This window comes from Octopus sinensis, linkage group LG1 (genome assembly GCF_006345805.1).
Source record: "Octopus sinensis linkage group LG1, ASM634580v1, whole genome shotgun sequence".
Taxonomy (NCBI): Eukaryota; Metazoa; Mollusca; class Cephalopoda; order Octopoda; family Octopodidae; genus Octopus; species Octopus sinensis.
The window spans coordinates 7,823,749-7,837,080 of NC_042997.1; the positions used below are offsets into that span (position 1 = coordinate 7,823,749).

General features: G+C 33.9%; 1 protein-coding gene across 1 annotated transcript; it reads right to left on the reverse strand.

The window, feature by feature from the left end:
* Positions 1-1,489: 1,489 nt before the first annotated feature.
* LOC115216580 lies at positions 1,490-1,912 on the reverse strand. Its single transcript, XM_029786049.1, has one exon. It carries the CDS (start codon positions 1,910-1,912, stop codon positions 1,490-1,492), a length of 423 nt encoding a protein of 140 aa, XP_029641909.1.
* Between the last annotated feature and the right edge of the window lie 11,420 nt (positions 1,913-13,332).

The window sequence follows — 13,332 nt, forward strand, 5'->3', positions numbered from 1 at the left end:
GGATTTTCATTATTTTGTTATTTATTTTAAGTATTGGACTATGTAATCATGACTTTGTTCAGCTCTCTTAGACTCTGCATCCTATTCTTTTCTCTCTTCCTTTTAACCCGTTCTAATGAATCTTTCTGCACACTTATACTATTTTTCCAGTATTTTTCCATCTATAAAGCAATATACTTTATAGTCTTCTTAATCATTATTCACTGTTATTATTATTCCTGTTGCTTTTACCTTCTCATTCTTTGTTTCACTGTCACTCTACGCCCGTATCATAGTGTTTCATTCTATCTCCCGTCAAAACTTATTTCCTGTCGATGCGAATATTGTCAATTGTTTCCAATACTCTTCACAATATACATGCTTACAAACTAATAGATTTGCATTTGTATGTACACGCAAACGTGCCCAGCTCTCGGTTATAAAGTTATATAAGTGTATGCGAACGTGAGTTTCCATCCTTGTCTAGTTAAAGCTTGTATGTGTAGTGCGATTTTTCTCGGGTCTGTTTTAAAATATGTTCAGTTATGGTTCTCTGTATATTACATTTATATCTTTGGCTCCTTATTTTAAAAATTATTATAGTAATTCATGTTTCTCATAAGAAATTATTTAATATGTTCCACAGTTTCCATGCAAAACTAACGAAATGAATACTGCTTTATGGGTCTTTTCCATATATATATACATACTCATGCACACGCACGCACATACAAATATATATATATATATATGTGTGTGTGTGTGTGTACGTATGTACGTGAGTGTGCATGAATACATACATACATACATATATATATATATATATGTATAAGAACTGACGTCTATGAGGAGGGAATTTGTGTATACGTAACTAAGGAGGAAGCTGAGACTTCGATTTTATTCTAATTCTAATGTTTGATCAAGTTAACATTCTAAATGTGAATCAGAGAATCAGATGTTGATAAGTGCATAGATACGTTATATATCATCATCCATCCATTTATATATATATATATATATATATATATATATATATATATACAACTTGGAAGAGGATGCATGACGTTCAATCATATGGTAACATAACTAATATATATATATATATATATATATATATATATATATATATATATATATATATATATATATATATACATGCATATAATCATACGTATATGTACATACTTGCGTATTTCCTCCAAGAAGAATGTTTTCGGTTGGTCGTGCAACCATTTATGCTTTGATTCCTTGACATTCTCATCCGTAAGTAATTGACGACCTCGTAAACCATCTTTGAGCGATAAAAAGATATCATAATCAGAAGGGGAGAGATCAGGTCTGTAGGCAGGCTTTTCCAGCACCTTAAAATCTAATCGGTTAATAATGTCTATGGCATATGCGGCCGTGCGTGTGTGCGAGCATTGTCATGCAACAACAAAAATTTCTTCGTCAACAGACGTCGGCGTTTGTTGCGTATTGCTAGCTTGAGTTTGCTGGCCAGCGAAACAATCTATCTTGCACTGTTGAACATACACCTCTTTTCCAGATAGTCTTCTTGTATATACTCTTTTGATTCCCCAAAATGTGTTAGCATTACCTTCCTCGCGGAAGACTGAGTCTTGAATTTCTTCGTTGCTGGCGAGTCAGGATGTTTCCAGTCCCTGCTCTGTCTTTTTGATTCTGCCTCATAACGATGGACCCGTGTTTCATCTCCTGTAATTATTCTGCCCTCGTTGTCGTAGCGATCGAGTAAAAGTCGGCCGACCTCAAGACGTTTGCGTTTGCCTTCTGCAGTAAGCTCTCTTGTCACCCATTTTGCACACACTTTATGGAAATAAAGCTCATCTTGGATAATTTCATTGGGAGAACCATGACTAATCTGAAGAGGACAAACTACTTCCTCGACAATAACTCGCCGGTTCACCATTAGCATCTCGTCAGTGGTGGAGTTTGACGGGCGTCCTGCTCCCTCTTCGTACGTCACGCCTGTCCGGCCACTTTTAAATTTCTTGATCCACTCATACACACTTCTACGCGGTAGTGTACTGTCCGTATAGTACTAAAAGCCTCCAATTAATTTCAGTTTCTGACCACAGAAATCGGATCACTGCTCTTTGTTCATCTTTGGCGCATATTGGTCCCGGAGCGGCCATGCTTCTATTCTAAAGCAAGCATGGAAAATGGCGCGATCTGTCTCAAACTTCGATCATGTGACAACAACAGCATCAACTATAGGCACGCATGCGCAGAAGGCAGTGTGATATCTTATGGTGAAAGTGCGGACATTTTTTTTTACTTCTTATCGTATTTATGAAACGACACGTTGGGTGTGTGCGATTTTTTCTTCCACCTTCCTTTTCATTTCGACTTACCTATGTCTCCTGTTTCCGAAGAAGTGCTATGCTCGAAACCACCCTTTCTTTCTTTCTCTAAGCGGCTTATTGATATATTGCATGTACCACATCCTCGCGTTGTTGTCTTTTTTCTCACTTTTTTATCAATAATATATATATATATATATATATATATATATATATATATATATATATATGTAAGTCAGGTGACCTCTGATGACTCCCATATAGGCTACAAGTAACATGGAATCCAGTATAACCTTCTGCATGGTCATGTGTCTTCTATGATTAAACCGGCATCCCCACTAGGCTTGTCTGGAGAGTTACTTCAAATCCAGCGGTGTTTAAAACAAGATCTATCAAAAGGAAAAATGAAACTAGTGTAGGTTCACTTACTATCTATCAGTAGTATGGGCCCTCAGAAATTCCGGGTGTGTGCATATGGTGCTGGAAGACCATTGCGAGTAAAGCACCCCTTAGCTTTGTTCTATCTGATGTACAACCAGATATGTATTTTAGGGATCATTTGCGTGCGTTTGAGATCATGATGTTCCCATTTTCCAGAGATTTGCCCTGGCTTCCCTCCTCTCTGTAAGATTACAGTAGTGGGGAAAGAATCGGTGAGATGGTGTGGAAGCCTTGACGGACATAAAATTCCAAGTTGTGAGTAGTCAACTAGGCAGCTTTCGTGTGCCCAGTTAAATAGATGGGAGCCATGTAGAGTATGGCAACCACTGGTTCGAACCCGGGTGAAGTCGGGAGCTAGTTCAATATGCTAGATGAATAAGCTCAATAAGGTCGTATATATATAGAGAGAGAGAGAACGGCTTGTCCTATATATATATATATATATATATACATATATATATATCGTTTCTAGATTTGGTTTGCAAGATTCTTGATATGTGTTCGTGTGTTGAAGCATATTCTGTTGTGTCTGGGGAGAGTAATTTTCTTTTTGTGCCTTATAATTAAACACACTCACCGGTAAAATTTCCTCTTATAGGGAAATAGATATGAAAATAGAAAATAAGAAATAAGTGAAAATTTTACTGGTGAATGTGTTAAATTATATGGCATAAAAAGTAAATGATTCTCCCCAGACACAACAGTATATATATATATATATATATATATATATATATATCCAAAATGAGGGAATGGAGTAGATAAAAATCCAGGCTACGTATGTTTCATAGCTACTGGAACCTCGGATGCAGTAATTATACAAATGGGGGGTAGACCGCAAGCTACGCGGTAGGCCAAGGATACTGTGATTACAGGAAGATTACATTGTAATAAGGATATCTTGTTTTAACTTCCAGGAGATAAGATTTAAATGCGTAGAAAGCACAGTTCTTCACACATACATGTTTCCTTTCGAACTGTGCTTTCTACAAATTTCGATCGAATCCCCAGCGAGTTAACACGGGATCTCCTAACGACAGTGGAAACTTCATGTAATCAAGGAATCTTTGCCCTGAAGGGTATCTTGCGGTCTTCTCCTCGTTTGGGTAATTACTGATTCCGAGGTTCCGCTAGCTATTAAAAACATAAGTTGCATGGATTTTATCTACTCCATTTCTTAATTTTACAAGTGTATTCGGATATATAGCAACCCCAGTTGCTAACCGTGAGCTATAAAATAACCTTTTTACAGTTTATCGTACTTCGAAAGAATTCACAACCGTCTGCACCAATAAACCACTATTTTCCCTGGAGGGTGTTTTTTTCTTGTATATCTACTACGGACTGCTTGAAGCTCACTAACTTCCTACACCGTGATCCTTTAATCTTATATATATATATATATATATATATATATATATATATACAAAATTTGCTTTTGAGCCAAATTAACTAACTAACTAACTAACATATATATATATATAATATATATATATATATATATATATATATATATATATATATATATATATATATATATATATATATATATATTGTATTTATATTCGTGTAACATCGTCCGTTTTTCTGTCCTTATTTCGTATACATTCGATCTTTTTTCCAAGAAACATAATGCACGTAGCTTCGTTTTTCCTTGGGGCTGGCCATATTTGAGCATTCTCAAATTGCGAGGATGATCCGGTTCTTGACTGAAGATTAGAGGCTTCGAATGACCCGTCCGTGTTTTTTGTACCGTCTATTTGAATGTTTTGCGTTCTTGTCCCATCATATATATATATATATATATATATATATATATATATATAGATATATATATATATATATATATGTTGTATTGAAATGGTTGATATAAAAGATTTACATTACGTTGAGAGTAGATAATTTCCACATAGATATATTTGATATGTATCTTGCGCAAAAATTTCAAGTGGATGGAATAAACGTTTCGTACGTTATAAGGAAATAAACAAACTTCCAAATTACAGTGGCCAAAAGTTAAGGGTCACTTACAAAACTGAACTACCAACTGAGGTATTTGTTGTTTAGAAAAATGTTAATGAGCTAACCGTTACTTTGTAAGATCGTACCAACTGTCAACATGGTTGCTTGTGAGAGACGACCGGTGTCCTGTCATGAAAACAAGGGTTTGTGAGCCATCACCAAGAGGGCATGTCAAATTCTGTGATAGCAACTACTGTAGAAAGTTCTAGAAGTGTTGTGCATTGAATTATATAGCTCGTTCTATGTTATCGGGACGACAGATTCTAAACCTAAAACCGGTAGACATCGTAAAACTTCACCAAGACAGGATCATATTATGGTTAGAATGTCACTGAAGGATTTGTTTAATAGTGCTGCTATATAATCCGCGACCTTAGCTCCGCGACTTTATCGCAACTTCCGATGTCAACGTATGGCACAAAACAGTTTATCGGAGGTTACCATGTTCTGGGTTGCTTGGTCAGGCACTGGCAAAGAAACATCTGATCTTCAGGAAGAATCGAAGTGCCTGTCTTCGTTTCGCTCACTAACATGTCGTTTGGAGAGAAGAACATTGGTCGAAAATTCATTTTAGTGATGAATCAAAGTTTAAAGTGATTGTTTCCGGAGGCGTGATGTACGTCCGACGAAGATGTGGCGAGAGGTTATCTCGTGCAGGTGTGAAGAAAACAGTGAAATTTGGAGGAGGAAATGTAATAGTATGGGGAGTGATCTCAGCTGCTGTCCAGGTCTACTCATTCGCCTACAAGGAACTGTCAACGCTGAAACCTACAAGCAGATTCTTAAACAGAATGCCCATCCACACCACCGATCGTCGTCCGTTCAACCTCCTATCTTCATGCAGGACAACTCTCCCTATCACACTGCGAAGAGAGTCAAAGCTTTTTGAGTGATGAAGGGGTTGATCCCATGGACTGGCTACCTCAAAGTCCAGTTCTCAACTCTATAGAAAATATTTGGAAGATTATTGGAGATGATGCGTGAAGACAAAGTCCAAGGAGTCTAGATGAACTCTGAGAATTACTGAAAAACGAATGGTACAATATTACTCTATCATTTGGCAAGAAATTAATTTAGTCCTATGGTAACAGATGTAAGGATGTCATTGTAGCAAAAGAATGTCCCCAAAATATTAATAGCAAGGGTTTCTTTTTTGTTCTGTTCCATTTTTCATTGACGCTTAACATCTGGCCGTAGGGGTTTGGAATATTATTTGTTTATTTTCTCATAATTTAAGATATATATTTATTCCGTTCGGTTGAAATTTTCACGAAGGATAGATAGTAGATATATATGTGTGTAAAATACCTAGTCCCAAACTATTGTTATTCTTATATAATACATATTTCAATACACTTCTACTTACTGGCCCTTGAATTAAGGCTGCTACTGTACACACACACACACACGCACGACCCCCCACACACACACATACACACACACACACACACACACATATATATATATATATATATATATATATATATAGAGAGAGAGAGAGAGAGAGAGAGAGAAAGAAAGTGATATAGATAAATAGATAGATACAACAAACAGTAAGAGAACTGTTATATTATCTCCTCTAGACTCTAGACATTTTCTTAGTCCAACAATTATGTAAACGCTCTGCAATATACTAACACGAGAATCCTGAAACTAGAGTTTGGGGGTTCCGATAAAGATCAATCAATCGCATTCTTGTTGAGCTGGTGCGTCATTTTCATATGGCTTCTGCAGGTAAGTCTCTATAAACGAGAGATATGATTGTTGAGAGTTTGTTTTGTTTTTAATATTTTTAATATTTGAGTGTAAAAGTGTGTTAAAAGTGTGGGCGTGCGTGCGGGTGTTTCTGTGTCTAATAACCGCTTGTAATATTTGTTCTGACTTTTCATTCGGAGTTATTTAGTGTTAAATTACAATTGTCACCCGGTTAAACAAACCTCTCCTGTTTTATGCGATTTTAGTGGTGTTCTGTTTGTTGAAAATACTCAGGTTCGATATCCGTTTTATTATAACTTTCTCACTTCATCCCACCACTGTCTGTTTCTCAGAATAAACATAAGAACAGCCTTTTCCACCCTGATTAAGCTATAAACAAAAAAACATATTAAACAGCGTCACATTATAAAATGACAGAAGAGGGTATTTTGAGAAGTATTTGGCTGTTATTTCTAGTAGTAAAATTTTCTGGAGTCGAGCTCCCATATACGGCTTGTTTTTATTTTCTTCGCTTTCTAATGTAACTTGCTATTTAATAAATTAAAACTTCTGATTGTTTAGGATATATTCATACACAGTTAAGAGGAATTGATGTATGTTGAGGAGGTTTGTTAAAGTAGTAACAAGCAAATTGCCGTATCAGCTACGCATACATAGTCCGATGCTTTCTTACCTTTCAAAATGATGCCATGTCACGTGAACAATTAGAGTTTCGACAAATGGAAAATTGTCTGCGCTCACTGAAGTTTAGAATGTTTTTTTTCTAGAAAATATAGTAATTTGCACTTTTTTCTAAACTCGTATAGCTTTATATTATATAACAGTATATATGAATAAACAGCGTAAACGAATAAATATGAATAAAAGTTACGTTGATTTAAAACTGCTTAAAGTAATATTTATGATCTTTAATGGAATAGAAATAGTGATTATAATGAAAAATACTTATGTCGGAAAACTTGGAATGAAATTTTAACGTAGCTATTTATAAAGAATAATTTATATGTAACTCTGTAGGAAAGGATCTCGATAGGCCTAAATATTTTACATTCAATTTTGAAACAAATATATTGTATTAACAAAAAAATAAATAAATTCTTAAAATATATTTGCAAAGAAAGACGCACACAAACACAAAATTGATAAATTGTATTGACTATAACGAAATATACAATATTTATGAGGTTATATATAGGGAACCACCTGCAAATATAATTTGGAACAAGTATAGGATGAAATATGTGTAATGGATGAAGCATTTATTGAAGTAAAGTTGCAACAAGTTACGTTTGGAAACTTTAATTATACATATCATAATTTGAAGAAAATCGAAAAATTAACAGTAAACGTATCTTTCAAGGTATATCACATGCTGATGTTACAAACTAAATATATTTTAAAGAAAGGGGGAAAAAAAACATAAACTGAGTGCAAAGAGAATATGGAATATATACAAACAGGAGAGTCTTTCTTGTTGTGGATATATAAGTGCATACACTGAATATAAAGAGGAAATATTTCTGATGTTAAACATACTATGAGTGGTTTATTTGATTACGCATAATTATGCCAGTTACATCATAAAGCAGCAAGGAATCAGTAATGTCTCTCACTTCAGTATTAACTACGTAAATATACGCCATATAATAACATAAATAAATACGACTCTATTGTAGCTGCACATAGAACGACATTAAAACACCATCATGAAATGTATAGGACGCCACTCTAAAATTGTTTCTACGGAACAGTCTTTGTTTTTACTCTTTGTTCTTCTTCGAGGAATAACCAATATCTTAATTGCTTAGAACTCGCTATTCATTCTTACAGTATAAAATCAACTACACTTGTATTTCTCTTTCTTTGAGTTTTAACACATTTCACTGTCTCTGACCCTCTTTTCAATATTCCACTTGCTCATGGAATTCCCAGAATTTTTATACAGAAAACTGGATTTAGTTATTATTTCACATACACACGCCTTATAACACTCCACAGTTTTTTCTCCAAAGTTGGTATCAATGCCCAAACAACTTTTTACTCTCTTTATTACTGAAAACTACCAAGATGCTATATATCTTTCTAATCTCATCTCCACTGAAACTCACTCACAAATATATCTAACCGGGATACATAGATGTTATACATAATCTGCACTAACAACTTAAACTCAAACTATGCAATCCAAACAGCTCACATCCCCCTCACAGGCCGCACCAAAGTAAAAATTTACCTATTCTATTCCGACAAACCACTCACCAATGCGAAAATTTAGATGTATACTCTATACATTTCACTGCTTGTAGTGTTCAGTTTCAGCTTGGTCAACAAAGTAATTCTGATTGCTCTTTAATCCTCATTGGTCAGCCATTGGTAACAATGAATCCCAGGCCAAGTAGAGATTTTTGAATCCATTTACTAAATAGTTCCATTGCACGTAATATCTTTAACTATAAGAATCCTTTCATCACGTTAGCATCTTCAACTCTCTGCATTTCTATGCCATCGTAACCCGCTCGATATCGTAGCCAAAGCGGATGGCAAATATATAGACATGGATATATTGCGTGCTGATATCTATGTGGCTAAGTTGAATCTGTAACTGCTTACACATTTATTCATCTATTCTCTATCATCTAAAAAATGCAATAAATTGAGACGACCATCTTGACGCCTATTATCTTCATTCTCCGCTCTCCTTCAACAGCGAAATTCATTTTCTTCACGTCTTCCACCTCCGTCGTTTATTTGCTTCTCAAGGTCTATAATTCCATTCAATTTGGACACATCCCCGATCCAGCTTTTTCTGTGCTACCGAGCATTTCTTTGTCTGGCCCGTCATTTACAGTATGAGTGAGCTACATCTGAAATTGCTCAGTAGAAAAAATTAATTCGTATATTTGCAGCATAACATCCTACAAATATTATGTACTTTTGAAACATCGTATAGTAAACTGCTAGCTCCAATATTGAAACCTGCCACTGTGCCAAATATTTGCTTCCTAGTGCCTACCGACTATTTATATTCACAAAACATGCTTTTCGAATCGCAATAATTTTAGAGTCACGTATACCAAAAACACAAGTACCACTAGTATATTACATTATAATACTTGCGAATTAAGGCATCTATAGACATACCTAAATAATATTTCCCTACAACAATGCTTTGCTTCGTTTCCCTCGTCTCAACATAACACGAAACACGATTTCGTTGAAGATACATTTGTTTCTCCTTGCAGCGCTAAATAGATGGCATTTTTTGTTTTACCTCGGCATTTTGATAATTTATCTGGACACTGATGCCACCATAAGTTCTTGCAAAAAGCGTATGACTAGTTGAGCTAGTTTTTACGATTGACCTCTCAAATGTTGACATTTCTAATGCAGCTAATGAGATTATATCTCAAAGCTCAAGATTTTTTTAACTCAGACCTCTAGTATTAGTAACAGTATATAACAAACTTCCCAATATGGAACTTTCTGGAAATGCTGCACTATGGATGAATCTACATCTATGGAAAGTTTGAATTTAGTATTTTCTTTAGTATATGTTATGGTGAAATATATATTAGGATTTAAAAGTTAATAAAACTATTACCAATGAATCTTTAAAATATACTTCCTCAAACTATATATATATTTTTTCCAGTTGTGGTCTGAAGCGCTATTTCTATATTTAAGACATTCTAGTTTCAGATACTATGAAACACAATAAGAAGCAGAATTTCATAAAATAAAACCATTATAATGCAGTACAGAACACTTGATTTTCATTGATTAGGGTTGTTGAGTTAAACACCAAGCCTTGACTTTCAATCTACATAACTAATATTTAATTACTAAATTTATTTAAACAAAAGGTTTTTAAATGCCAATGACATCTCGAAATATATCGTGATTTGTTTAAAAAAACGAGGTATTGTAAAACATTTTTATTCCTACTAATTTTAATGCACAGTAACATAAGTGCCACTATCTAGGACTAAATTATAAAGACGGCTTCGCCCTTACTTATCCTGTGTGGGAAGCTGAAAGCAAATAGATGATGCTATTGAAGAACAATGAATATTATGACTGCTGTGTGTTCCGTAAGACATATTAACAACAGACACTAAGTTTTATTGTAATTTTATTTTATCATATATTTTTGCTTTTCATTGTTGTTCGTTTCAATAATTTTCTGTTTGGCTTTATTTTCTGCAAACAAGCAGACAGAAAATCTGAATGATTAGAGAAGTGAATATTTTGCGTACTATTTAAAACGAACCCAGGGCATATAATATTTAAAAGTGCCATTCTTAGACACTTCATTTATCTTAGGAAATGTTCAAAATAGAAACCATAAAAAATCAATATGAAGTTTTCGTTGAAAAACTGTTTATACAAGTCTTTTGATTGTACATTCTTAAATAATTTTTTTCTGCCGATAAAAAAAATCATTACAATTGACTATAGTAATTTTTAAGATAAAATAAATACAGGCAATTGCATACACATGGGAATAGACGTGTGATAAATTGCATTTATACAAACTTACTGTCACCTTCACGTTTACACCAAGTTTATATGCATGCGTAAGTATGAATATATGAGATTGCGTATTTGTTTGTGTTATAAGTGTGAGTATTTACATCATATATAAATTTCTATCTAATGCGATATGAATACGTATATGTGTATAACAGAATATTAATGTTTTCCAAAGAAAAGACAATTCCCGAAGTGGCTTAGATAATTCTTTTAAAAGAAATAAAAGAATACATCATGTGGCTTAAGAAAACTAATCCAGTGTAAATTGGAGCACGAAAGTTTGAATTTTACAACTGTTCATAAAATATCCTCCTCACCTGATTGCACTTTTACCTTTCCTATATTCGACAGACCCCTCATAAGTAGGCATAGTTTCTTTAGATGACATCACGTAGTTTAAACATTGTATACATCCAACGATAATCTTTCTTTACCAATATTCTTTATTTAACAGCTTTAAAATACGTTAAAAAAATATCCAAAAATGGATTTTATTGCATTTTCACTACGCGATTTCCTTAAAGTTTTTTTAAGATGTTTTTTACATTTCGTGTAGTATTCGTTTTTGTATTTCTTTCGCTCTTTCCCCGTTTACCCGAAGAGACACCATGTTATGTGATCCTGAATGATTCACGAATTGAGCATTGTACAATATACAAACCCATCAAAATACTGCATTATCTGATGACTAAACAAAGTAGTTCAAATGTAATTCATGTCATTAAACGTTGATTTTTATCTCATAATGATTAAGTACGTTATTTTGCTGAACCTATAAATATATATATATGTATGTGTGTGTGTATAGTTCTATGTATATACACTGTGTGTAGATATGTTAATATATATGTATATGCACGGTAATGTACCGACTTATTGCATATATAAATGCACACACACATATGCATGTATCTATCTATGCATAATGAAACATATTTTTCTGTGTGTCTGCCTTTTGTGTTTACATAATCGATTTTTCTCTTCAAAGCACGTTTTCCTTAGCAAATTTTGAATTTTTCTGCTTATGATCTGACTATATAAACTGAGGTTTTTGCCCAACGCTTCAGAAAGAATTATTATTCATACCCCTATAAGAAACGATTCTTCGGCTACTGAATCTGTTTTGCAACTCTGACGATCAACTCACACTCACACGTATATATAGATGGAGTGATATTTTGCAATTTCTTTAGCTAAAATATAAAGGTTCGATTGAATTTAGGAATATCTGCTTATCTCCAAAGATGGAGGAAAATACGCCTAAGCTAAACAAGTTATCAACTTGCGTTTCACAACTGAGCTTAGACTGTAATTAAAATTTTACATAAACAATAATATCCTGTGCATAGAAGCATGTACGGATGCTTGTCACCTCAAGCTTCATGTGCTTTATAACTTTGGTAAATGTCACCAAAAACATGATTATGATCGCAAAATATATTGTATAAAAAATATCAAATTTGAATACAAATTAATATAAACTTAAACGAAAATATAAAATTTTAAGTTTTAGCAGAATTATAGGTATACATGTATTTTTATTTCTTATATTTTATTACATTTAGTTATTGGATCAGGGCCATACAGGGGCACTACCATGAAGAGTCGTTGAGGATCAACTTGACCTCAATACATTTTGAACATGGTCCTGATACTTTCACTTATTTTGAGAGATGACAAAGTTAATTGGAAGTAAACAAACCAGCTGTCGTAGTCGAGGTGTGGTGGGGCTACAAACAAAAACAAAAGCACATATATGTACGTATTCAAATAGACACCCGTACGCGGACACATAGATAAATACACGCACACACACGCATATTATTATGTATATATATATATATATATATATATATATATATATATAATATATATATATATATATACAGAGAGAGAGAGAGAGAGAGAGAGAGAGAGGGCTGAAATTTACAGAAAAAGAAAAGACGAAGATAGGTGCAAAAACAACAAGCAGGGGTGCATTAGTTTCACTCTCGGCAAGGTGACAAAGTCTTTTAGGTTTCGAGTCTACGCTGTTCAACAGAAAGGAACTCGAGGAAATAAACAGAGAATAAGGAAAAAACTTTTGGAGTTAGCCGTCAATCATGGCGACTGGATGGACAAGGTTAGTTAGACAGGAAGAGATAAAGTAATGGGTATATACATATAGTCATCAAAGTCGACTTGAACCTAAGATTCCAGCTTCAACTACAGCTAAAAGGAAGTTTTTATTTTTACATAATGACGATTGGGTATAGTGGGCATAGGTAGTTTAGCAATTGATCAGGTACATAGATAATGGGATAGAAGTATAATCAATAAA

Coding starts and splice junctions, on each gene's coding strand:
- LOC115216580 (XM_029786049.1), bottom strand. CDS start 1,912: ATGCTAATGGTGAACCGGCGAGTTATTGTCGAGGAAGTAGTTTGTCCT.